Raw genomic sequence first — 27,027 nt, 5'->3', positions numbered from 1 at the left:
GATTAACACTTTTAAAACTATTAAACATTAAAGTCAAGAATCAAATTAAAAAATGTATTTTGTATAGGTTTTATTTATAAGTAATTTTGTCATATATATGTACATTAACTATATTTTAAATAATTCAGTTTCTCTTAGCCTCTGTAAAAGCACGATTCAATTTTCGTCAGAAATAATACATAATAAAATAAAGAAAGTGTTGAGTTCATAAATCGAATCTTGCGCTCTTTCACTTATTTATCTCTTTAATACTATTTTTAACTCAAAGTCATTTAATGTTTTAAATTTAATTTCTTAACGTTTGCTATAAAATCATAGTATTTCTTCGATGTATTGCGTACTAAATCATAAATTTGCTAAAAAAATTAATGTTCTCATTCTATATCAATTATTAGTTAATAATTAAATGAAATAAACAAAACTGGTATGATTTTATTATTGCAAGTATCAATAAAAATTGACTATACAAATATTTCATGGATGTATTAATTTTCGACTTCATCAATGTTTAACTATCAATTATTTTAATTATTATGCAAGTATCGTAAATAAATATTTCTTATTATACTAAAATGTTTATTAAATAAGATTATTCCAGTGTTATAAAATTTTGTGGCCCTGAAAAGGGCCATTTGTTTGGGATGTCAGATTATGATTATGCTTTCTTTTCGGTCTTCTTCGGCAACAGTACGGCTTGAATATTCGGCAGGACACCACCTTGAGCAATGGTCACACCAGATAGCAATTTGTTCAATTCTTCGTCATTACGGATGGCAAGCTGTAAATGACGAGGAATAATCCTAGTCTTCTTGTTGTCACGAGCGGCATTGCCAGCCAACTCCAATACTTCAGCGGCGAGGTATTCCATAACCGCTGCCAAGTAAACTGGAGCACCGGCACCAACACGTTCAGCGTAATTTCCCTTCCTCAGCAGACGATGAATACGGCCCACGGGAAACTGCAATCCCGCTCTGTTAGAGCGCGATTTCGCCTTTCCCTTAACTTTGCCACCCTTTCCGCGTCCAGACATGTTGTTTCGCTAACGATACGATGTTCCTTCCTTCGCAAGAAGCAAGAAAATGGTGGCGTTGCAGTTCCGCAATCCCCTTATATCGCACTGTGTTGCAGCGCGCTTCCACCAATGAGAGCACGCGGTGACTTTCCGGTCTCCTGATTGGTCCGTCAGAGGTCGCGCAGCGCTTCATATATATGTGCCGCTGGGAACAGGGAGCTCACTTTTTCTTTGGACGTCGAGACGCTGCGTTTTACTTCAAGCCGTTAGTGGTCTTTCGATCGTGCAACGATGCCTCCTAAAGCGAGTGGTAAAGCCGTAAAGAAGGCCGGCAAGGCTCAGAAGAATATCAGCAAGACTGACAAGAAAAAGAAGAGGAAGAGGAAGGAGAGCTATGCTATCTACATCTACAAAGTACTGAAACAAGTACATCCCGATACTGGAATCTCTAGTAAAGCCATGAGCATTATGAACAGCTTCGTAAACGATGTGTTTGAACGAATTGCCGCGGAAGCCTCAAGATTGGCGCATTACAACAAGCGATCGACCATCACCTCCCGGGAGATACAAACTGCCGTAAGGCTTCTCTTACCCGGAGAATTGGCTAAGCACGCGGTCAGTGAAGGTACAAAGGCAGTGACTAAATACACTAGTTCCAAGTAAATTGGGATTCATTCCGAGCATAAACGGCCCTTTTCAGGGCCAACAAAATATTTCAAACGTTGATTCTCTTAGGTGTTGCATTCCTGATAACATTGTACCTTACTTTTTGTATAAAATGCTGTTAGCATTTTATTTTATATTATTTTCTAGACAAAATATATCAATTTAGATTTCGTGATTCTAAGACGTGTTACAAATATAGCATTGATACATAATTGAATTTAATTTTTGTATTTTTATATTTATATTATAACGTCAAAGAAATATACAATTTTGAATTTATTAAATTTTCGCAGCGTATTTTATGTTACGATCAAACTAAAATATACCAATTCAAAATACTTTTACTTAATCAAATTGACGAAAATGCTGTATCGTCTCGCCAAAAGAACTCGAATCAATATGATGGAAACATCTACCAGATTTTCTCTCTTTACAATATATCTAGCTTTGAAGATTGTATCCTTTGACTATCGCAAATGATCAGAAATCATTGATATGAAAAAACATTTATAAGAAATATGTTTAAAAATCTTAATCACATACAAATACAATGGACATGATGTTTTTATTTAAAAATAAACATTTATTCATACTTTATGACAATTTCTATGCATTTTTTGTTAATTCTTGTGAAAATGTTAACTTCGCTGACTACGATGCACAACTCAATTTGTGCGTGATTTTTTCACAATGAATCAAAATGATCTCACTTGCGCAATCGCGATAATATTATTTACTTTAATTTCACGATAGTACATATTTTGTCGACATCAGTTATAATAAATGATGATTTTGATATTTGGAAATTTTTGCATTTTATTGACTCAAATTATTACTTTCTAATAAAAGCGCCAATAATTTTTCAGGAATATATTCAGACTAATTTGCATGACTGTATAGTGCATATGCATAAGGAAATTGACCAATCATCTGTTCAATATAACTTTAATTTAACATGTGATTGTGTTATACTATTATGCAAGTTGTGTGGATTATTCTCATATATAATTAAAAATATACTTTAATCTGTGGTGATTATTACCGAATGATGATTGTAAATCGTTATCAATCGTTATATTTTCTCAACGCAAGTACTCTGTCGTGCCTTTTAGTATCTTTTACGCTATAATCAATGCATTTAATAATCGAAAGAAATGCGACAAAAAATAATATTACATAAATTCGCTCTGCACAGGCAAGTGTCTTAATTTTTATTAAATAAATATTTTGAAGATATTTTATTTACATTTGTTTTAATCTTTCAGTTTTTCAATTATTTTTCGCCCTAACCTATCAAAAGTTTTCAAGTGTATTAATTCACATCGCGATATGGCAACGGACGCAAAATTTTTGTCAGAATCTAAATCGGATTTAAAAGATATCTTTCGCTCTGCTGTGAAAGCTGTGTCGCCGAACGAGATTGTAAGGAAGAGAGTGAAATTTCGTGATAACACTTTGTACATTGACGGACAGAGTTTTATGCTTCAAGAGAATGTTTATCTAGTTGGATTTGGTAAAGCAGTTATGGGAATGGCTGTAGAACTCGAAAAAATACTCGGTGATACTTTGAAAAAAGGTATTGTCAGCGTTCCAAGTATTTCAAAGGATGTTATATGGATGTCTGAAGATAAATCTGGCTTTCCCAAGTTGTACAATAGTGTGATAGATTATCGCGAAGGTGGCATCAATAATCAACCTGACAGTAGATCATTGGATACCACGCACGATATTATAGATCTGGCTGAAAAATTGACAGGAACAGATACTTTAATAGTACTGGTGTCAGGTGGAGGTTCTGCATTGTTATATATGCCAAGGCCTGTTCTCGATCAAGAAGACAAGTTGGAACTTTGTAAAAAACTTCAAAATGCAGGTGCTGATATCACTGAGCTTAACACTGTAAGAAAAAAGTTGTCTCTTGTAAAAGGCGGTGGTTTGGCACGAATGGCTTATCCTGCATCTGTCATTACGTTGATATTATCTGATATTGTCGGTGATCCTGTAAATTTAATTGCTAGTGGCCCCACTGTTTATAGCACAAAAGCACCTCAGGATGTTATAGATATATTAAAAAAGTATAACTTATTTCAGTCATTAGAAGGTGATTTAAAAACAGTTATAACATCCAAGGAAACATTTAATGACAGTCCATTGTTGAATCCAGCTAAACAATTTAAACACGTGACAAATATAATTTTAGGAAACAATACAATGGCTCTTGAAGCTGCAAGCTTCGAAGCATTACATAAAAAATTGACTCCAATAATATTAAAAAATGACGTTACGGGAAATGTGAAGGACATTAGTTTAGCATATGTTGATATAACAAATCTAGTATGCCTTGTTTTGTCAAATGAGTTGAAAAGAGAAGAATTTTATGATAGAATGAAAGCAGTATTGCCATTATCCATTGATAAAATAGATGAAATTTTTGATTGTATCAATTCTTCATCACATGGCAATCTCGGTGGTATAGTTTTAATTGGAGGAGGAGAGCCTACGGTTGTAGTAACAGGTCAGGGAAGAGGTGGTAGAAATCAGGAATTAGCTTTACGTTTTTCACTAGATTGGTTGGCAAAAATTAAAAGTTATCCGCGACTTGCTGAATATGACGTGATAATGCTCAGTGGAGGCACTGATGGTCAAGATGGTCCTACTGATGCAGCAGGCGCATTTGGTTATCCTGCCATTGCACCTGTGATGCAGGATCTTTATACAAAAGTTAAGTCTATGGTTACTAAGGAAATTGCTCAAACTTCATCTGAGCAAGATAAAATTTTAACACATTCATACAAACAACAGCAAACGAGTAAATTTACAATAGAGTCTGATAGTAAACTACAGGGAGAACATTCTAGTAACACAACAAAAGAGTCTGTTCCTACTGGAGAAGATAGTAATGAACACATCGATCGTACGATATTAACAACAATGGAAGTAGAACGCATGTTACCTGAAAATACTTTAAAAGAAAACGATACATACAATTTTTATTCGCGTTTCAAGAAGGGTGCAGACTTACTTAAGACAGGATACACTGGTACAAATGTTATGGATTTACATTTTATTTATATTAAAAGGAAACCGTGCAGATGTGAAATTGATATCTCTGATAAGCCAACATGTGAGGAAAATATTTTGGACGTACATGATTTACATATTGACGCATCAACTATTGAGAAGTATAAAGCTATACATGCTTCCTTACAATTTGATAAAGATAAATTTTTACAAACTCCATTCTTAACTATGATATCCACTCTTAAGGACGCTAAAGAGCAAAAACCACATCTTAATATAAAAATCATTGATGAAAATTTTACAGATCCTTGTTGTAATGAAAGGCGTAAACACGATTAAGAAAAAAGTATATGTTAAGAATACGTATATGAAATATTTTATATTATTACATATAACTATATTGCATAATATATACGTTTTGTGGTCAACAATATTTGCTCTGGAATGAAATAGATACTTTACATTGATGGAAATACTAAAAATTTTTGAAATATATATAGAACATTCCAATGATATTTGTATATTAAAGGCACTGCTTAAAAATAAATCTCTTAAATTATAACATTTTTGTGTGCTACATAATATATTCATCAGAATTCAGGAAGTCGCAATAATATTCTCTATACAGATATAGAGTACATATATACAGTGACATTATATAATATATATTTATATGTATTATATTGTTTGTTAATTATATATTTATAGTTTTATTCTTTTTTTCTTATGAAAACGAAATATAAAATTAATATTTCGTAAACATATATAATTGCACAACGACTTTGGTTATTTTTAATTCTTTCTATATCTAAATACTTCTAATTTATAAATATAATATTTTATTTTCTTTCTTTTCTAATTTTCAACTATTTTAGTAGATGCAGAATTATTTCGACAGAGATTATACTCTAAAAATATTTAAATATTTTAAAGCAAAATTATTTGCTAAGATATATATAGACGAAAAAATATAAAAATATAGAGGTCTCGTAACTGTTTATAATTGTGTTTGACTAATTCAAGCTTTCTTGAATAACATTAATAAATTCTATAATATAATAAAACTGAGATCACTTGTTTATATATTATATTATCATTCTTAGTCATTGTTGTGCATTAAAGTTTTAGATTCTAGATAAGTCTTTCTAATTGTTACAGATCTAACTGTTAGGGGTTAGGGCATTGTCACCTTTTCATGTTCCAATTAGTACGATAAGATTATAGAATAAAGAAAAAATGAGTATAAATGTGAAAAAAATCATCAAGAGAAACTTATTTTACTATTGTTAAATTATGTAATGCATAAAGATTTTTTTCTTAAAAATATGTAATTTTTACGATTTATAAATTATAGGTTATAATAATAGTTATGATTTACGATTTATAATTTATAAGTTATAATAAAACATTAATAAATACAAATAAATATTGTAAAACTATTTGCTAATCATTTAAATTAAAATCAGGTTTAAATCTGAAAGTCTCTGCATGAGAACCAAAAAGGTAGTACAATCTTATTAATAGTGAACAGTTTTATATGCTAAAGATCCCAACTAAATAAATGATGTTTGACTAGCATATCACGAACCCCATCCTTTAAAGGCTGTGATTGTTCCTTTTTAGGCGGTAATTCCCAATCGGGATTCAAGTTAAATGCAAATTGGCTTAATGTTCTTAATTCACATTTGATTTGCACCCAACCTGGACTATTTATGAAACTCCACGGTTGATACCTAAACATATTATTATTATTATTATTATTGTAAGGAATACATAATATTATGCATTACAAGAGAAGGTATGCTTACCACTTTTGTACTACTTCTACGCAGGAGCATAAAACCTCCAACCACAAATGAAGCACTTGTTCGTTCAATCCAAGACAGATGAGAGAACGTAATTTTACATCCATTTGAGCATGTGCATTATCATGTGTTAAATTCACAGATTGAACGCAACGATATAACAACTGAAAAATTGTTACTTTATTACTTGTTGAACGTATATGAGAGAAAAATTGCACTAATATATAAATAATTTATAATACCTCCTCTGGTGTCAGAACTTTACCATCTTCGTCCAATCTATACGTTTTGCATAGTACCAATCGACTATAAACGGAATTGAAGTCTTTTTCCACTTCTCTATTAGAAGCTTCTTCTATAAATAGCCATGGATGACACGGTCCACCCAGAAACGATGGTCTCTTCATTCCATGCTCTAATACAGCTTTCACAGTAGGACACAATGTACCTCTCACTAAGTCTGTAACAGCTTCGCTAACTGCATCGTCCCCAGCGCATGTATATTGCTTACTTCGTTCATCCAGCAATTCTACAAACTTTGCAGGAAACCATCCTGAAATGTGTTGGTACGTTAACACATTGTATATTAAATATGTTTTATTTTCGAGAGACTACATAACATTAGAAGAATAAGTAGAAAAAGAAAAGAAAACGAATAAAATATCAGAGTACATAATAATTATAAAAAAACGGTATAGATTAATTTTAGCGCAACGATCAACATTTTTAAATAAATATTTTCTATAAGATTTCTTTGTATATACCTTACCTCTCAGGCCATTGAGCTCTCCTACCCAACAATGTTCATCCTTTTGACTAATAATTGTAATTATATCGTTCTTTCGAAAACCGAGCTCGTCGTCATCGTGTCTCTCAAAATCTGTAACGAGATTATTATTTGTAAAATAGCTTCAGCTCATTCCATCTATTAAATCGTGTAAGAAGTTTTACTGTTGTTGCAAAATTCTATAAACATAATATGTAACAATAGAAAAAGTGTCAACCTAGTAAAGCTTTGGCTCTTCTCTTCCGCGTTTGTGATACATTGACATAATTGTCATGATCTTTCGAATGACTTTCCATAGTGTAATCTGCTATGAGAACAATGCTGTTCAATTTTGGGTCGACATTTATGAAATGTCTGGCGACTTGTAAAACAGCTTCCCTCAGATCAACTAAAATTTCTGAAATTTCAGATTTATATTAATGAGATAAATTTTATCGAAGGATTTATTCGATTATGTTTACATACCTGTTTGCCGAATATTTTTAGACTTTGCATCATCTTCACTTTCATCACTTCCAAATAAAATTGTTTGTAACATTGATTTACTTCGTTTCATTTGACGTCTGTATAAATACCACAAAATATGAAAAAATAGGAAGAAATATTTATCACGATTATTGGTTAATGTACAGGCATGTTTTTGATTATTCATACCTATTCAAATGTTGTTTCGGCAAATTTGGTACTGCATCCGGATTTCCTACCAGTCCGCCTTGATCGGCCATTAAATATGCTAAATGACGTCGTCTATGAGTTTCAACTAAAACATCTGTCAATGATCCACTAACTTCTAAGGATACCTAAAATATTATATAATTCTAAAATAAGTGGTGAGATTTTATTATAACACGCTTCTAGAATTATATTGAAAAAGAAATATACGTTAAATAATTGGTCCACATCGTCAATGTCTCCTGGTATATCCGAAAGAGCGTTAAATATTTGTGCAGAGTTTTCCAATTGTCTTAAATCTGTTTCTGAAAAAGATATTTAATGATAATAAGTACGTGTAATTACATTAAATAATAAATCGTTGTAAATATAATAAATACCTTTTATTTTCAACATCCCAAGTGTGATTTGAAATAAAACTATAGATCCATCGAAAAGGAATAAATCCCATATTCGTAGCAATATCTTCATGTGTACAACTGATGCAAACAAGGTCAAAAACCAGTGCAGAGATATAAGACTTAATTCTATATCGTGTTGCACCAAAACATGATCTATCTCAGGAAGGAAATTAGCTACTAATGTGCGAAGTACTTTTTGGTCAGCTTGAATACCTACAGAAATAGTAATTATATTTTAATGTGTTGTAATTAGTAATAAATTTTGTAACTTAAAATGTTCCGTAAAATTGGCAGAGAGAATGTATATTACCCAGCAATGTTGAAGAGTAATAAGAAGCTGGTAACAAATCTTCTACTATTGTTGCCATCATCCAAAACGCATCTTCTTCTTCCAAGAGCAATAATAATGATGCTGCCATTGTACCAGTGCCTTGGCAATAACTTGATACAACAAAAGTAAATATTATATATATGTCGATACTATATGTTTATGTTACTGGAATAATTATAATTAATATCTCTTCCCGTACCCAATATCAGGATACAGCCAAGCTAAGGCACGCATAACACGCCTTAAACGAGGTATACCAGTGCTATGAAGATGACTGAAACAGGCATTCGCTGGCATAATGCGAAGGAGATCTTTCTCTATTTGCTTATTGGTCATTAATGCATCGTTACTTGAGGCTTTCACTATATCTTTGTACATTATTTCTGATGAACACTTTTTCTGGAGTCCACCTGCAATTAGAGATATATTCTCATAATTTATAATCTATTATATTCACTTGTTGATTTATTGTTATTATTTATGATATATTGTTTTATACCTGACATACGCATCCAAATTTGAGGTCTCAAGGAATGAGGTATCCCACACCGAACCATTTCACGTAATTTGTCCGTACGAGGTAGCCTTCGATCCATATTTTGCCATGAAAGTTCCGCTACTTCTTTATTATGACTAAATTCTAAGAGAGCAACCCATTGCAATCTGAAAAAAGCAAATTAAGATATGTTTTAATTTTGTTTACTATATCTGTATTGTAAATATATACAGATACAAATTCATCTATCAGATTCTATATTAAGAATAAGAAAAGAGTGTGATTAACTAACCTGTGTTGAGGATCTTCAACAAATGGTATTCCCAGTAACTTCTTCGAACTCTGCTCAGGACCATCTTCTTCCTCCACGCGAAAACCAAATTCATCAAATCTGAATTTTACAATTAATAAAATAATTGTTAATATTTTATTTTATATTTTATATTATATTTTCTAAATGTTTCTATATATTATAGTGATTTATAATAATTAATCACTACATATTTGAAAAGTTAGAAGTTTTAAGAGTTCCATATGTCATTTGGAATACACAAATCTTACCTATATTCAGGCTGTGAATTTGGGTCGTCAGGTTGATTCAATTTAGCTAAAATATCTTGAGGCCACATGGATGGAGTTAAAGCAGAAAATGGACCACCTGGCGCTGGCGACAGACTTTCACTGCACAAACCTCCAACTTCCACCTCAATTTCATCTTCAGAGGTGGTTGTTTCCAATTTTTTCTAAAGCACATAAATAATTAATTTTACTAAATAAACATAATATATGTTTTACAAACAACATAAAATTCTATTTCTGAATTCTGTATCTTAAGAAGTACAGATTTATCATTTTTTAAATTGATTTCTACATATTAAAAACTTTTCTAATTTCTCAAAAAATAATTTAAGTAACAAATAGTCAACAAAAACATAAATTCCACGTGCTATATTACGGATTAATTATTAATTTCACAAAAATTGTCAAGAGACAAATTTATCTACATAATACTCACGTTATGTTCCTCTTTCCCAACATAACCGTCATGATCGCGAACATTGAAGAACGACTTGGCCAGATCCATCGCACAAGGATGTTTTCGTCAAATTTCATCTATTAGTGCGTCAGATTTTCATTGACATCTTGTAGCCGCGTATTTGTCAATGATGCGCTACGGAGCATCCATAGACACAATATATATAGACTGAGCATAAAGTCGCTTGAAGCACGTAAGAAAGGAGAGAAAATAGTGGCTGATGATTATCTCTCTTTAACGAAAAAAATTACAATTGCAAGTGCGACCATGCTCACTGCTTTCGCGACTCATGCGATAGCGACAGAATGCCGCGTGTCCAATAGAAAAATAACAGCAAGAAGTGAAATTCTAGTGAAAATAGGGGCAAGGATAAGAAGCAAGATAACGCATCTGATTGGCTGCGCCATCTTGAAATTCACTATATCAACGACTTGAATTAAGAGCAATGTATAAGGTTGGCAACACTTGGCAACCTGTAGTAATACGCCCTCTTCCAATCTCCATGTTGCCCGCGAGTTAATGCAAACGTGGCTTGCGGCCGTGTGCGCTCATATACGTGACTGGGCGGCCTCGAGGTCTTTTTGCTTCCCATTTTGTCTCGTGTGCGGTGGTGTGCGGCACGTCCACCGTCTCTACTGACGTTTCCGCTGCGTGCCATCGCATGGCCGACGTGTGCATACCGAGGCTCGCTATCGCGTGGTACTCGCTGTGTCACGAGCTGTGTCGCCGCTGAAAAAAGAAGAGAGGGCCTTGCACGTCGTCCGCATCGGCGCACCGACCGCATCGTAACGATCCTTGCAAAAGTGAGTGCGAAAGAACTGAACTTGGCCGCGCGTACAGCGCGTGCTTAAAACTGCGTGCGTTTAATGCCCGCGCGCGCGAGACTTTCGGTGCGAAAGAGAGATAGAGAGAACGTACGGGCGGCCGCCCCCGTCTCGAACGGCCGTGCTCGGACCACGTTACTCTCGTGGCCGCTGACATAATCCGGTGTGAACTGGATCTGTGCGGTATTTCTCGTGACTATCGATAATCCGTCGACCGTGATTTTTCGCAGAAAGAAACCCGCCACACGTACGGCCCGGTTCCTTCCCGTTGTCACCATCATCGTCGTCGTTGTCGACGCGGGCCACATTGCCGTCTGCTCGTCATTCGTCCTGCTTTGGACGAATTAGAGCGCGCGCGACAGCGTTAAATTCCCAGGATTTAGGCACCAGCACGTAACCAGCCGCGACCACGCGTCCCCACGCTCATCAGCAGCGATGTCGAACGAGGAGACCTCCGCCGACCGCAATGTCGAGATTTGGAAGATCAAGAAGCTCATAAAGAGCCTTGAGATGGCTAGGGGGTAAGTAGGTCGGCGTCGTGCCGTACACTATCAGCTGTTACCGCCGTGCGGAATATCCTGACCATATGGCTTCGTGGAGCATGTGTTCATCTGCTGTATACTGTAATCTAAAATCTTCTATTTCATACACATGCCGTTTTTGAGACGACTAATGAGTGTTAGCGTGTATATAGTTTAATGAAAAATTAAAAGTTGTAAAGAAGATATAGATTTCACCTGTGTGATTAAGGCGATGGCTTACATAAGTAAGCCATAGTGATTTGTCGACGATTCAACAGCGCTTGGGCATCGCCTATGTGGACATTGAAATATTTGTCTTTGCAGGAATGGCACAAGTATGATTTCTTTAATTATACCTCCAAAGGACCAAATATCAAGAGTGAGCAAGATGCTGGCGGATGAATTTGGTACAGCATCGAATATTAAGTCACGTGTAAATAGATTATCTGTTTTGGGTGCAATCACATCAGTACAGCATAGGCTAAAGTTATATACTAAAGGTAATTTATGTTTTACATTTATATTGAAAATTTTTTTTTCCTATAGTAAAGCTATCTTGTTTATTTTTGTACAAAGAAAAATATAATGTTTTATTCTAATACACAATTACAATATTTTATCTTTTTTAAGTATAGAAAATTATATTACATTTTTGAGTCACACATGAAATTTACATTTACATATGAAATTTATATTTTGATATAATTCATCATGCACTAATCATAATTTATTTATATTAATGTTTTAGTGCCTCCAAATGGCCTGGTAATTTATTGTGGAACTATTGTAACAGAGGAAGGTAAAGAAAAGAAGGTTAACATCGATTTTGAACCTTTCAAGCCTATTAATACATCTTTATATCTTTGTGATAATAAGGTATGTTTTATATTATATTTACAAATGTTTTATAATATTTATGTACGAAATATGATTTTTATGTAAACTATATTTTTCAGTTTCACACAGAAGCGCTCACGGCACTGCTCGCAGATGACAACAAATTTGGTTTTATTGTAATGGATGGTAATGGAGCGTTGTTTGGCACACTACAAGGCAACACGCGCGAGGTGTTACATAAATTTACTGTGGATCTTCCGAAAAAGCATGGTATGTGATATCTGAAAAAGAGGTTTGTTTTTATCATTGGTTTTTACTTTTTTAAAACCAATATAAAGCACGTATGTATCGGATATACTGTAACAAAAATATCTATTTCAGGAAGAGGTGGTCAGTCTGCGCTGCGTTTTGCTCGATTACGTATGGAAAAACGACATAATTATGTTCGAAAGGTTGCTGAAGTCGCTACCCAATTATACATTACTAATGATAAACCTAATATTGCTGGATTAATTTTGGCGGGTAGTGCCGACTTCAAAACGGAACTTAGTCAATCTGATATGTTTGATCCAGTAAGTGAGATTTTTTTATCAATACGTTATTTTCAATTATTTTCATATGTCTGTGCATATATATTGCAATAAAAGGTGGATTTTTTAAATGTCATGTGGTTTTCTTTATCAGAGATTGCAAGCTAAAGTTATAAAACTAGTTGATGTATCATATGGTGGTGAAAATGGTTTTAACCAGGCCATTGAATTAGCAGCCGAATCTTTACAAAATGTGAAATTCATACAAGAAAAGAAATTGATTGGTAAAAAAATATTTACATTATTTAGAATAAGGATAATATATATGTATATATTTAATTTATCATCGATTTCTTTTAGGTCGTTATTTTGATGAAATTTCTCAAGAAACTGGCAAGTATTGTTTCGGTGTAGAAGATACGTTGAGAGCCTTGGAATTAGGTAGTGTTGAAACTCTCATTTGTTGGGAGAATTTAGATATTCAACGATATGTCTTGAAAAATCATACAAACGCGGAAGAAAAAGTATTGCACCTAACGCCAGAACAAGAAAAGGATAAAACTCACTTCACAGATAAAGAAGTAAGCCGAAAGAGTGTTGTAATATAAGATATAAATATAAATCTAATTTTTTTCTAAATTTTTAAAAAATAGATTACATTTTTCTTTTCGTTTTTAAAATTTGTCTTGTATTATATTCTTGTATTGTATTATAGAGCGGGGTAGAGCTGGAATTAGTAGAATGTCAACCATTACTCGAATGGCTCGCAAATAATTACAAGAGCTTTGGTGCCACATTGGAAATTATCACTGATAAATCTCAGGAAGGATCTCAATTCGTCAGAGGTTTTGGTGGCATTGGTGGTGAGTTTTTTTATAAACATATATTTCCATTATTTGTAATCTTATGATACAGATCCTACCTTCCTGAATATTACAAAAAGACATGTATAAATCTACATGCTAAATGGTTGTAAAAAAAAGTAAAGTGCGTAACAAATGAAAAAATGGTTAATGGTTGTAATGAAAAAAAGAACAATAAGAAGAAAAAGGAAAAGAGGTTAAAGAAAATTAAAATTGGAAAAAAAATGAGAGAAATTTTGATATTTGCATTTGAAATATTATAAATAGCATAAATGTTAGGCTTTCTCTAGTGCAATCTGCGCATTTGACTTGCTGTGGAACTTTGTACGTTGACATTACGGTGTAGTTGCGTTTTATGGGTAAATAATGTTCTCAAAACTCGATAGATTAACGCTAAACACGCAAGCAAAGATTATTTTGCACGGAAAGCAAACTTCATCGAATTGATATTAACTGTGGAGTATATATGTTGGTGCATAGGAATCCTCCGCTACAAAGTTGATTTCCAGTCACTGCAGGCTGATGAGCCTCTTGATGACGTTGACCTCGATGATTACTAATTTCATCCGTGAATTACTCAGAGTCGACCAGGTAGCTCTTTCTCTGTCTTGCGTGCGTTCACTTACATCTCGTGTATCATAGAGCATATTATTTGCAAAGCTGGACAAATTTATCATCTATTTATCTCTTGTCAATTTATATATTTTTTACAAGCAAATGTAATATTTTAATCAGAATTTACGAATACAAATAAGTCAATTGAATATCATAATTAGCCACAAATATCTTTTTAAAATATTGTCTCTACTTACGTAATTTAGCTTTACACAAGAAAGAATGCATATTCGTTTTTATCTTTCCCTAAAATATTATACTTCACTAATGATATATTGCACACAAAAATTTAACTATATGATAAAGTATGTAAACTAAGATCTTTTGAAATTCTATATATCTTCATACCCACACAGTACATATCTTCAAAAGATGTCCAGAAGACATTCTGAAGATATCTTTGAGAGATACGATATCTTCGGGATATCCTCTGAATATCTCAGATATGCATGCTGTGTGAATAGTATATAAAAATACAATATTTTTACGATTAGTGTACAAAAAAAAGCGATTTACTCTTGATCGATCAAAATGTAAAGATAAATTTGTCCAAGAAATTTCACAGTTTCTTCCATTGGGTTTCTCACTAAATAGTTTGGTTCTTCTGTGCAGATCTGTAGTATACATATGCATATGTGTCTCTTAAAATAAGTTTGAATGTGGTAATAGACGTTTTTAGTTCGTGTTTTATCAAGGTATAATCTTTATTATTTTCACGAATAAAAAGAGCCTGAGAATCTTCGCTGTCTTTCTTTTCTTTCTTGGTGGTAAACGCGAATAAAATCTTGTGTATGCGTGTATACGTACATATATATGAGATACGGATAACTCTGTTTCTATGCGGGGTGAGTTGAAACCTTCTAGTCTTCTATTTTTTATGCCGCGTCGTTGGATCTGTATACTGTTGGTTTTATAATTGGCGAAGTAGACGCAATACAGTGGTTGATTCAATGGAAAAGATAGTATTGCCTAAATATCAAATATACAGCCACATTCTTATTCATTTAACACATCCCATCTTCAATCTCCGTACGACAACATCGTACATATTTAAAACTCGTTACTCGAACGATAAAGGCCGTGTAAACAGGAATGTTTTATAAATAAACTAATTATAACGCTTCTAAATGTCAATGTGAGCTTTCAGCCAACAGTCGGCAAATTTCATTATCGCTACTAAACATATAATTACATGTAAATTTCACACGTGAAAGTGTTTCTTCCATCTTAAAGATATCAACGGTATTTATTTCACTGACCAAAATTATTTTTAAACATATAATACACATTCCACATGCATACTATTATAATTCTCGTTATATCAATTTAATATGTTAAATACATAAGTTATATAAGACTTGCTGAATAAAAAACGTGCAACATGCGTACATATATATATCTCTGATTTTTAACTACAAGACCACTATTCTCTTTTTATTATTCACTATAAGCTACAATATATGTTGAACTTCTTGGTTTGCATGATACTTTTTACAATCTTTACAATCTGTTCCTTTTTTTTTTTTTTTTTTTTGACAAATCTATCGAATTGTATTGCACATTTGATGGCATTATTGGCATTATTTTTAAAAATTTTATTTTTTCCGCACATACATTATTTAAATATTATCGGAATTTATTTTTATACTGTAAAATTACGTTATAGATGTTGTATAGATTGGACTATAGTCACAATTGTTAGATGATAGCAAGCGCATGTATGTTCTTTCTGCATAGTTATTTTAGTATGTACTGTTTCAAGGAGAAATTTAATGATTCGTCCTCGACTTTTAATTTAATGCACCACTATAACAAGGTTATCGCGTTTATTTTATTAATGAAAGTACATAAGTCATATTTCTGGAAATATATTTGACATAAAAAAGCAATTATTATCTCAATTTGTTTCTATTTAGAAATTTTGTTCAAGGTATTGCCATGAGACGAAATATTTATGATAAAATTTGCGACGTAAATAATTGAACTAGGAATATAATTGATGAATATTAATATTATAGTATATTGTATAGTAAATGTTTCATTGGATTTTTCAATATACTTTTCTTTTGATATTCGCTTTCTCTATGCTTACACAATGCAAGATATATAGGAAACAATGATAATATTATATGTTTTTATGACCACAAACTTGCATGTTAAATAATAAGCAATATGAAGACTGAGTTCATTATCATAGATAATATAGTTTGATAGATAATATAGTGCATAATTAAATAACATAGTTTGTTGAAAATATATAATGCAAATATAAAAAATATATATAGAAAAAAAAAAAAATGTTATCTCTGATAATGAACATAAGTTATGATTAGTACGTCTTTCAAGTACTTATGCTTTTATTTAGCAATTGCTTTTAAAATAGTTAAAAGTGTTTTACTTTCAAATATTAATCAGTATCTTATTTCTCTATTAGCTTGCATATTGGCAAAGGTACAGTACCTGTTCTTTACTGATTACATAATAAAGATTAAAAATTGATATATTATTTACCTGATTTACAAAATTTTAATGCAGATCACAATGTTATAATTGATGTTTTTTATACATGATTATTATTGTTCTTGTTTTATTAATTTTTTAATATTTTGTGGTATATTTTATAACATATACATAGTTATATATAGCTTTATTGCCCGTTAATATCTATTTAAGTATTGATTTTTGTAAAATTCATTAATACAAGTTTTTAGATTTATATTACAGTTGTCCCGGTCATTATGCATAACATTTACATTTACATATAATATTTACATGCAATATTAAAATAATAATTTTGCTTTTATGTATATCGTTGTGTTATGATTTTAATGATAAAATATTCAACTAATTGTAATCTGTTCTTTTCTATGGATAATGCTTTCTTTGAATTATACTTTTTTTTTCATGAATTTTATATACGTTTTATAAGTTCTAAATTTATTTGTTTATTCTACTTTATTTTATTATTGCAAATTGCGATATGTATATACAATTTAGGAAAGCATTGTTCTAAAATGTGAATTTGATTTAATTTTATAGAATTTGCAGATAGAGATCATGCTATATAAACTATGCATTTTTAATTTTTTACTTATATATGCCATTATACTCATATATGATATTGTTCCATACTTACAGTTTTTTTAATGCCAATTTAATAATAAGTTTTTGTGTAAAAATAATTTGTCTTTTAGCAAAAAGATTCTTTTAAAGGATAGTTGCCCGGCATATGCCTTCAAATGTGTATTTTTCAGGTATCTTGCGGTATAAAGTGGACTTTCAAAGTATGCAGCTGGATGACATCGAAATTGATAGCTTTGATTTAGACGACTACTAAGTCCATGACTCAACCGACATTTGGTTCTCTTAGCTTCGAAGAAGGCGGAAGGAGCACGAGTGTATGTTCTCTTTTGCGCGATGTCCCAAGAGAGAAGCATAGACGGGCATGTTTCGAAATTTACCATACGATGCAGCACGTACGATATCGTCACGAAATTATTGTCTAGAGTTTATCGAGCATCAAACATGATCGTAATCGATACACGAAAGAGAAGAGCACCAGCTGATACGGCGCGGCTGATATAATCCATGTCTACGAAAGGCGATTCGAAGACTGTGACACTTAATTAAGCCAGCTTGATACCTGCCTACTCTCTCATTGTAACATTCACCTTGTACTATGATTTTACCCTTAATTATTCACACAGGGATATTTCGTTCAGATGACTACACTACACGCTCTATAGTGCCGAATACGAATGTTGTACAGTGTATACAATGATTCGATCGTAATTTTATATTAAATTGATGTTTGTCATCTTATCATAGATTTTACGAGAAATGAGTATTTAAAATAAAAGAAAAAGCGGCTGTAGCATTATTTTGTTCACACACAATCATGGAAGCAGACCTGTAATAAATTGATTATTATAAACTTACAATTGCGTATCGTACATTCTACACCGGTTTGCAAAATTCATACGGATAACGAAAAGAGTTCTGTAAATAGATGTCAATTTAAAAAAAAAAAAAAAAAAAAAAGAGACGGCACAGTTGCCTTAGACATAAGTTGAGGTCGCGTACACGATCCACGGAGTAAATCAAGTATTTCCGTCTTATGCAGTGATACACTTGTAAACATAAGGGCAGACAATTCCTCGCAATCCTACATTGCTCCGTTGCTGGCTCTCGGCTCTTAGATTTTTGTACATTCACACAATTGTACATAAGAAACGCTTTGCAAAAGTGTATCGAAGTAACTTTTCCATTGTTATAGTGGTGCACCTTAACGAAGAGAAAGATATTCCCTGCAATATTTAAAAAAAAAAAAAAAAACAGCAGTTACTAAAGATATTACGAAATTTATTTTAACACTGTTAATTTAATTCGCTTATTCGTACGATGCCTTTGTAATAAACGACGCTATGTATGTATAAATGTGAAAAGAATGTAACGTGCAATTTTGGTGAAGTATCCTTCATGAAAGACTTATTGTATAGAAAGCAAAAGGGATTTCACAAAAAGGTCTCGAATACCGTGAGATTCTCTCGATAAAAGCAGTGTGGATCGTTAATTGATAATGTATTCACATTATTTGCGATATTATTCTGATGTATACCTTGCAGAGACAAAAAACAGGGGCGCGTAAGAGAACTTCATCAAAGTGGAGCGTTCAAGAGAGATCCGATTATGCGATATGTGCACAACGAATTCCAGAACGTGATGGTTCGCAGTATTTGTATCTGTGTATTGTCTCTCAAGACACCCAGATGTTAATTGCCGGCTTAATGTTTCTTCAAATTTTTATATGTAAACATCTCACTAGGAGTCTAGATAGTTATTTATTTCTATACATCGGTGCGACTACGTTTCTGCTTAGCGGAACATCCGATTAAGTATGCAAGATAGTAAATTAAGAACTCGATAAATATCAATGAGTGAAAGTGAGAGAGAGAAAGAGAGAGAGTGAGAGGAAGAGAAAGATAGAAAGGGAGAGAGAATAGGGAAAGCCTTGTAATCTTTGTCTTAAGGTAAAGGTACACACAGAAATGTCGTCCACGCGAGTTGCTTTTAATAACCGAATTGAATGACATACTTAGATTATGGCTTGCCTATGATCTCTATTAAGCATAGTTGTATAATCTGCTAACAACGTATTCGTCATTGATTCTTTTACTCCTACGTATTTTTTGTCAGACAAAAATGTGTCTTTTAATCGAAATCGATTGTTTTCCCTAACGTTTCATTAGATTTCATATTTCGACATTGAAGGCAATACAAGAATGTAATTATTGTAAAAATTTTATTCAGGCCGATTTCTCGGAATGCAATTTTCTTAGAATGTTTTTCGTATATGTGTGCCACACGATGCATCTGCGTTAAGTCCTAAAGTGAGATCTGTTTTTGGTGGATTACGGTATGGGGTGGAAGGGGGGGGGGGATTATAGATAAGGAACCGGAAAAGAAATTTTCGATGGTACTGCTGCTCATTTTCTGTGAGATCTATGCTCTATCGGGTGACAAAGAGGGAGATTGAAATAATGATCTAAAACATTCCATTACACGTATGCATACGTATACACGCATTAGGCAACGGCAGAAATTAATCCTTTGAAAAGATAACGTAATCTTTTTGCAGCACAATATGCAATTAATGTGACTCAATTCTCAAACGTAGATTATGGGACGCTTCATCGGTTTCCCATCGTTTTCGATCGGTTTTTCGAAAATTAACAAACGAGGGCTGCGATAAACTCGATTATCATGGCGTGTTGAAAAAAGATCAATTTGCTGAAGTAACAATAATTAGTGTCTCGTTTGCAAGTAATGCTCGAGATTTCGAATAGCCATTATTTCGAATCTTCCTTTTCTCACACATACTTTACTCGAAGTTTTATATACAAGGAAGAGTAACGTGTCATCGTAATATAAAATGCCGAATAGACAACTGGACAACCATAGGATATTAAACAGTACATGAGTGAAAAAAAATACAATCTATGTTTCTCATACAAACGGATGGTATTAGAGTCCGGAACTGTTACACTTGACATAACGCCACGCGTTAAAATCACAATTTTTAATCATTTTCCCTCGGAAAAGAATTTATTATTTGCATACGGTGTACATAGTAAAACGTTTAATGTCGCGGTGGTTTATGTCGATGCAATGCTTCCGGACCCCAATCACAATTCTTCATATTTAGAAACTTACTAATGTCCACCTTTAGACAGTTCGTATCCCGCTTATAAGAAGTCAAGGAACAGTACATATATCTTTCTTGTGACGAGAAAAAAAGGCTCCGTCGAACAGGAAGATAGTAATGATCCTTTTCGCAGCCTAAGCATAAAATCTCAAACGAACGTAATTTTATGAAGAACGTAGTCAAGACGACATAATGTTTTTTATACGATTGTTGTACCTGGTTGTGTATCAAAACGTTTCTGCTCGCTGTGTACATTTCGGACGGAGAATTAGATGTATTTCATTTCGGAAATGTGCAAGAGATATACACTCTTAGGATTTCTTTATATTTGTACATTTCATAAAGTGAAGAAAAAAAAAAAGAAGAAAAGAAAACTGATAATATTGACAATAAACAAAAGGATATCAAACGTTTTGCATTTGTAGATTGTAAGACATAAATTATAGGAATAAGCATCAATCGCAGTTTTTACCAAAATTCACATTGCTCTTTTAATTTCAACCGGTGATAATTAAGAATTTGAACATCGACAGAGACAAGTTATTCGCGATCCATCATCCTTGAATTTCTCTCTACTTTTAGTATACATAAACAAGTATAAAAATAATACTAATAATTCAATTGATATCTTGATAACAATACAGCCTACCGTATTATACTTTATATACAAAATTCATCATGCTAGGATCTAATCGTTTCTCAATTTCTCTATCTTTCACGTCTGCAAATATTTATATAACAGTTTTAATATTAAAAATATAATATCACGTTATCGGCAATCAAAAGAAACGCGTTAATCATCTGGAACAAGAAGATTAAGATTAGCGTTCTTCACCATCGAGCCCAGGAATTTCTCCTCGGCGCCGCGTATGGATAGGGTTTCTGTATTGATAGCGATCTTCTCGTCCATCATTGCCGCCCTGGTCCAGTTTGAGCTGCTGCACTTACCACAGCTGCGCGTGGGCATGCGGTTCAGGCTGACGGTTCGATTGCCGCAATCGGCGCATTTGAAGAACCTTTTCACGGCGTCAATTACGCGTAACGGGTGCCTCTGCTCTTTGCACATGTCCGACGCTGAGAATGCCGTGTATTTGCATATCGCGCACTTCACGGCTTTGCAGTTGACTTTGAAGGTGCTCATCATCTTCTCTTCCATTTTTTCCTTCGCCTCTAGCTTGTCAAAATACTTCTCTTTCTCCTCGTCGTACGACTTCTCGATCAAATCCGCGTGAGAGGACTTGACTTCTAGCAGCTCTTTGAATTTGTCATTTATATTCGCTTTCTTCGCGCTCTGCTCTTCTTGCTGGTCGTTTTCCCTCTGGCGTTTCGCGTTCTTCTCCAACTTCTCTTTAGAGCTCATGTGTATTTGGTTGGGATCCTTGGCTTTGATCTTTCCATGCTCCTTCACCCACTTGATCGCATTCATCTTAGCAGTGCGAATATGTTTCTTGGTGATCGGCTCGGAGAAATCTATCGTGCCCTGACTACATCCTATTCCCAGTCGCGGGCTTGAAGGCAGAAGGACGGTCAAGCTGCTCTTCTTTTCTACGTGATTGTTCTTAGGTTTGATCGGCGTGGAATCACTTTCTTTCAATTGCACCGGACTCGAGCACAGAACCGGCCCGTTGGGTGTCGATTGCATCGCTACCTGCTTCGAGGGCTGCCAGCCCCTCAATTTGTTGAGTCGTTCAAAATCTTTTCTCGACTGTTGGTTCGTCAGCTCGACGGCAATTCCTTTCTTTTTAATATTCACATTGTTGAGCTCTGGCTTTAAGTCACTCTTCGCTTTCTTGATACTGCCACCCGAAGTAGTCTCGGATAGTAATTCCAAACGCGCGCGGTCTTTCTCGTACAGCTTTTCGTTGGGTTTAGCCAGGACCGGTACGAATGGCGCCAGGCCATTGTAAGGTTTTCGCATGTGAGTCTGTTTGTTCATGCGTTTCAGCGCATCCCCGGCGAACCCGTATCCCATGCTGCTCGATTGTAGATCTGCTCGTCGCGCGCATTTTTTGTACTCCTGTTTAACGTGGTAGACGCAATACTCGCACCGACTCGTATTTATTACTGCGGTACACGGCTCGCCGTTCTTCTTGACCGATTTGCATTTGCCCATGTCCTTGGATCTACCAAGGATCATCAACTTTTGAGGATTGTCGATCGATAAGGTCGCTTGATCGATGTTGTCCTTACTCTCGAGCACATTTGGATTCAGAATGCCTATGACACTACCTGTGATGGTTTTCCATAGCTGTTTGTAGGCATTGCTGAATAGAAAAATAGACACAGTCTTCAGATCATCGGACAAATCGCTTATTTTCCAGATGCAATAAGAAGTTCCCTTTTGCGAGGTTTTCGTGGCTGATTTATTAATTAATACGCCGGCGATTACCCAGTCGTTGTGTACATTATCCGAAATAATATGGCTCTTTACTCTGGATATTGTTACAGTTATCTTGTCTTTCATACGGTCTCTCAATTCAGCGGATGATATAAGAAGGCTAACTATTCTTATGCCGAAGAAGGGATCACTGTACACATCTTTTGCTGTAATACTATTACTGCAATTTTTTGCAGCACTATTAAAATCGAAAGCCTTATTCTTATTATTACTACTAAAATTGAAAGTCTTACTATTTTTGTACTCCAATTTTGCAGGCTGTTCAGTCTTTAGCGAGGATTGTGCTTTCAACAGGTGTTTTATTTCACGCCCATAGTTACAATACTTCTGCTCTTCAAAATGACGCTTGTCTTCTTCATCTGATGAGTCAAGATTGTCGTCATAAATCTCACTGGTGACTTTCTCGTCAGTCAACTTATTTTCATTATTTATATTGCTAGGTGTAGAATCTAAAAAACTGAATTGCAGTTCTGTTAAAGTCTTTTTTGGTTCTGGTGGTTTAGGCTGCTTAAGCTGATTAGGTGGTTCAGATTGTTCAGGCTCAGGTTGCTTAGATTGCTCAGGCTGCTCAGATTGCTCAGGCTGCTCAGATTGCTCATTTTCTTCAGTATCGTTTGATATAAGATTATTTAAAATATCTAGATCAGAATCACTGTCTTCATGTTCCATTTTTAAAGTTCTGAAAAAAATGTCTATAAATATATCTGAATAAATCATAAATTATGTAATATTTATTTTTTATTCACTAAAATAATATAATATAGAAAAGAGAAAAATCTTAAATTTAGTCACATTAAATATGTTTTGATAAAATTATTTTTGCTATTTACAGTTAAAGATACAGTATGAAGAAAAAATAAGTTTATTCATCTTTCTATAGAAAGATTAAGTAATGTAGGACGGAGTTAATTAACTTAATTAAGCAATTGATTATAATTTAGAGTTATTTATAAATTGCTCAGTATCAAATTTCATGAATTGAAAATTATTTCTCTATAAAATTATTAAAATTATAAGATGGAAAGGCATAAAATTTCTTAACAAATACTTATTGAAAGCTGTTATTAATTAATTAATAAAAGCGTTTACAGCTATGACAGCTGACGTGTAATACTAACCTCAATCTCAAACCTCGTTATTTTTATATTTTATACTAACAATTTGGTAAAAATATCGTTTTTTTATGATCGTAGAAATCGTTTGCACATAAATATTTATGAATCACAAATATTTATACAATATTTGACGCTTTTCATTGATAACACATTGTATATACAGTCACTTATACATTTGACGAGTGCATGCCTGCATTTACCCGCCAATTTTCAGCTGACGAAGCCAAACGAAGCAAGCTGGGAAGCGATGAATCATGAGTATTTGCGCAGACGCGTTACACGGTTAGGACCAATCATCGCTTTCAATATTCGAGTTTCGATATCGAGTTTTGATATATTGAATCGCAATTCTCGCATTTTGATTCGCTATCATATTTCGATAGATATTTCTAATCGCGGTTAAATTCATTGAAATATATCATTTCCACTCGAAAAGTTGTGTTCGAATCGTTCTGTATGTTTTGTGATTATTATCATCCAAAAGTGAATCTCACGCATATTTCTTCTGTCATTTTCGAGTTTCGCGAAAGATTTCACAAGAGTAGTATTCGTCGCAATGTCTGTAATTGCTGTTATAAGCCACAATATCATAATCTTCGGCATTGACGAAACTGCTTTTGGCCGTTCGCAATCAAAATGGAGGTTGTCTTATTGTACCGCCAAAATGCCGTGAAACTGCATTGACGCACGATTGCTAGGTATGTAGATTTCATTGTTGTGTAATTGATTCTCTGGATTATGCTTTTCCTAACATATGAGTAGTGTTTGATGAGTAAACAGATGCTGCTATTTTTTTATGCAGCCTGAGCTATGCTTTGCGCTATTTTTTTACACAGCTTAAATTACGCGTTTTGCGTATCGATGTACAAGTAGAATATCTTTTATGTGAATAATCATGATCGGTGGAAGTAAAGATAAAGATGAAGATGACATTGTTTCACAAGATCGAATTTAATTGTCTTAAATTAATTTTATTTTATTTATGATAATATTTTTAAGTAGTGTTTTAACAATTTTATGTGATTTTTATGAAAAATATGAAAAAATATATATTTCTTTCGCACGAAAATAAAAAAATATTAAAAAATATTACTTATAAATGATTAAAAATTAAAAGGTTATGTTATGTGTTATTATTGCAATTATATATGTATAACTTATATAATTATAGTATTGTTTGTCATGTAAATAAATTTATATTTTACAGATAAATTTTGTGCGCGTAATCGGTGTTACGAAATATATTCGTTTCGTCGTAATATAAAGAAATGTTTCTCGAGAGTGCCGTTAATGCCGGGGGTGTCGTGATAATTTCGCGCGAGTTCGAAACGAATTATAGCGAATCTATAGATGAACGCATTTCCGTCGCATGCTGCGACAAATATTGGAACACGATTTCTTCTCGACTTTAGGCTCGGCTCGGTGGAGATAAGGATCGGTTTTTGTCATAGGATCCTGACTAGGCCGGCTTCTTTATCTTCTTCGACCTTTTGCCCTCTGTTGTGAAAGAATCGTGTCTCAATTGATAAATGCGGTCGTCTGAAACGCGGACGGAATTCGCGCGTAACGTCGCAATTCGGAATTCGGTTCGATTCGCCTGCGACGTCGGGAGTGCCGTTTAAAGTGTCGCGCGATTTTTTTTTGCATTCGGGTACGCGCGTGAGCAATGCGTGCGCCGCGAACGCGTGTGAGTGTCTCGAAGGACCGCTGAGGAGGAGGCTTAGGAAGCATTAGGCGACAGCAGAGCCAGAACGATATGGTAAGTAATTTATTATAAAAAATACATTTATATGTGCCAATTTATGGATACTTGTTTTGCATAAATAAAATTTCGTAAACTGGATATAAATTGCGTGCTTTTCTCACAATTAATTTGGATTGTAGTGAAAAAGATTTTTATTCATTATCAATATTAACTTATTGGAATGTACATATAAATTATGTTAAATTATTATATTTTGATATACATATATTGTAACAGATATTACATATCAGTTGTACGGATTCAGAAATTCTATGAACTCGTAATAAAAAATAATATTGTCAAAATACATAAACATATTTTCATTATTTACATTAATGACTATATTAATATATTTATGTATTATGACAATAATATTATTTTTTGATACGAACTCGTAGAGTTTCTGGATCGGTACAATTCATAACACAAATATAATGTATGTATTTCGAAATATAATAATTTATATATAACGAATTTATATATACACATTCCAGGTTAAATATAATATTTAACGCTTCAATAATAATTAATGGGTAGACGGCTGATTTCATTATGCGTGTTTTGAGAGAAATACATTGGTTGGAATTACTAATGGTTTGTTAACGCATTAATTTACATATCGCAGTAATCCTCGTAGGCATATAATTATCATTGCACTATCTTTTCCCGGCAAGTAAGTAAAATGATAAGGGAAGCCGGCAATTTCTAGCAATCACAATTTCTAGCAATTTTCTCCTAAGTGATAACGCAATAAATTATTTGCGCTATACAGTCGTCGCCAAATCGTCGCACGATCACTGATTCATCGTATCGTCGACGCGTAATAGCGTAATTTTCTATGGTCTAATGTAGCGCAATCAGGATGTATATGCTATTATACACAGAGTGTTTCAGAGGAACCCAATCTTAAATTTTATCCAGGCAAAAATAATTTTTCAGCGTGACTAATTATATGAAATTACTAAGAATATGACTAAAAAGAAGCCAAAAATCTTTACTTACCTTTTAATTTTATATTCTGATTTGCCAAGATATTTAATAATAAGCGTTAAAAAGCGTTCATAATAAATAATTATCTCTTATAAAATTTCTAATAAGAAACAAATTCTAAATTAGCAAGCTCTCTTTAAAATTAAGACTTTTGCATG

General features: G+C 33.4%; 7 protein-coding genes across 10 annotated transcripts in view; 4 read left to right on the top strand and 3 right to left on the bottom strand.

The window, feature by feature from the left end:
* Positions 1–608: 608 nt before the first annotated feature.
* On the bottom strand, positions 609–1,118 carry LOC105675554 (histone H2A). The gene has a single exon (XM_012372795.2). The coding sequence runs from the start codon at positions 1,028–1,030 to the stop codon at positions 656–658; it is 375 nt and encodes a 124-aa protein (XP_012228218.1). The 5' UTR covers positions 1,031–1,118; the 3' UTR covers positions 609–655.
* A 113-nt stretch (positions 1,119–1,231) lies between these two features.
* On the top strand, positions 1,232–2,434 carry LOC105675556 (histone H2B). Its single transcript, XM_012372797.2, has one exon. It carries the CDS (start codon positions 1,304–1,306, stop codon positions 1,673–1,675), a length of 372 nt encoding a protein of 123 aa, XP_012228220.1. The 5' UTR covers positions 1,232–1,303; the 3' UTR covers positions 1,676–2,434.
* Positions 2,435–2,604: 170 nt separating this feature from the next.
* LOC105675552 (glycerate kinase) lies at positions 2,605–6,138 on the top strand. The gene is made up of 2 exons (XM_012372791.2): positions 2,605–2,873; positions 2,944–6,138. Exons 1-2 carry the CDS (start codon positions 2,833–2,835, stop codon positions 5,036–5,038), a joined length of 2,136 nt encoding a protein of 711 aa, XP_012228214.1. The 5' UTR covers positions 2,605–2,832; the 3' UTR covers positions 5,039–6,138.
* Positions 4,726–10,438, bottom strand: LOC105675288 (small G protein signaling modulator 3 homolog). The gene is made up of 15 exons (XM_012372290.2): positions 10,207–10,438; positions 9,753–9,934; positions 9,484–9,582; positions 9,195–9,358; positions 8,895–9,105; positions 8,675–8,805; positions 8,344–8,577; positions 8,174–8,268; positions 7,946–8,091; positions 7,757–7,854; positions 7,509–7,688; positions 7,274–7,384; positions 6,747–7,057; positions 6,508–6,668; positions 4,726–6,432 (listed from the first exon to the last, which is right to left on the bottom strand). Exons 1-15 carry the CDS (start codon positions 10,273–10,275, stop codon positions 6,240–6,242), a joined length of 2,385 nt encoding a protein of 794 aa, XP_012227713.1. The 5' UTR covers positions 10,276–10,438; the 3' UTR covers positions 4,726–6,239.
* A 313-nt stretch (positions 10,439–10,751) lies between these two features.
* On the top strand, positions 10,752–21,031 carry eRF1 (eukaryotic release factor 1). 4 transcript variants are annotated; one of them, XM_067355708.1, is made up of 12 exons: positions 10,752–11,030; positions 11,282–11,572; positions 11,897–12,072; positions 12,321–12,448; positions 12,529–12,679; positions 12,791–12,981; positions 13,094–13,223; positions 13,300–13,520; positions 13,655–13,802; positions 14,283–14,393; positions 16,852–16,868; positions 17,672–21,031. In XM_067355708.1, the coding sequence occupies exons 2-10, from the start codon at positions 11,487–11,489 to the stop codon at positions 14,360–14,362; spliced, it is 1,311 nt and encodes a 436-aa protein (XP_067211809.1). In that variant the 5' UTR covers positions 10,752–11,030; positions 11,282–11,486; the 3' UTR covers positions 14,363–14,393; positions 16,852–16,868; positions 17,672–21,031. The 4 variants fall into 4 exon arrangements, with proteins under 4 accessions (XP_067211809.1, XP_012228142.1, XP_067211810.1 ...); XM_012372719.2 differs by lacking the exon at positions 16,852–16,868; XM_067355709.1 differs by lacking the exons at positions 16,852–16,868; positions 17,672–21,031 and adding an exon at positions 15,030–16,351.
* Positions 20,151–24,341, bottom strand: Mcm10 (minichromosome maintenance 10 homolog). The gene is made up of 2 exons (XM_012372717.2): positions 24,139–24,341; positions 20,151–23,699 (listed from the first exon to the last, which is right to left on the bottom strand). The coding sequence occupies exon 2, from the start codon at positions 23,687–23,689 to the stop codon at positions 21,416–21,418; it is 2,274 nt and encodes a 757-aa protein (XP_012228140.2). The 5' UTR covers positions 23,690–23,699; positions 24,139–24,341; the 3' UTR covers positions 20,151–21,415.
* Positions 24,342–24,457: 116 nt separating this feature from the next.
* The window catches only part of LOC105675427 (protein couch potato), a 101,696-nt gene continuing 99,126 nt past the window's right edge, over positions 24,458–27,027 (top strand). Inside the window, exons 1-2 of the mRNA XM_012372578.2 lie at positions 24,458–24,833; positions 25,343–25,894. Of these exons, the coding sequence (XP_012228001.1) occupies positions 25,892–25,894 (3 nt within the window). The 5' untranslated portion in view covers positions 24,458–24,833; positions 25,343–25,891. The remainder of the gene's footprint in view (positions 24,834–25,342; positions 25,895–27,027) is intronic.

Source organism: Linepithema humile, chromosome 5 (genome assembly GCF_040581485.1).
Source record: "Linepithema humile isolate Giens D197 chromosome 5, Lhum_UNIL_v1.0, whole genome shotgun sequence".
Lineage (NCBI taxonomy): Eukaryota > Metazoa > Arthropoda > Insecta > Hymenoptera > Formicidae > Linepithema > Linepithema humile.
The sequence above is the reverse complement of the archived record's forward strand: the minus strand, read 5'-3'. Positions and strand labels throughout refer to the sequence as shown.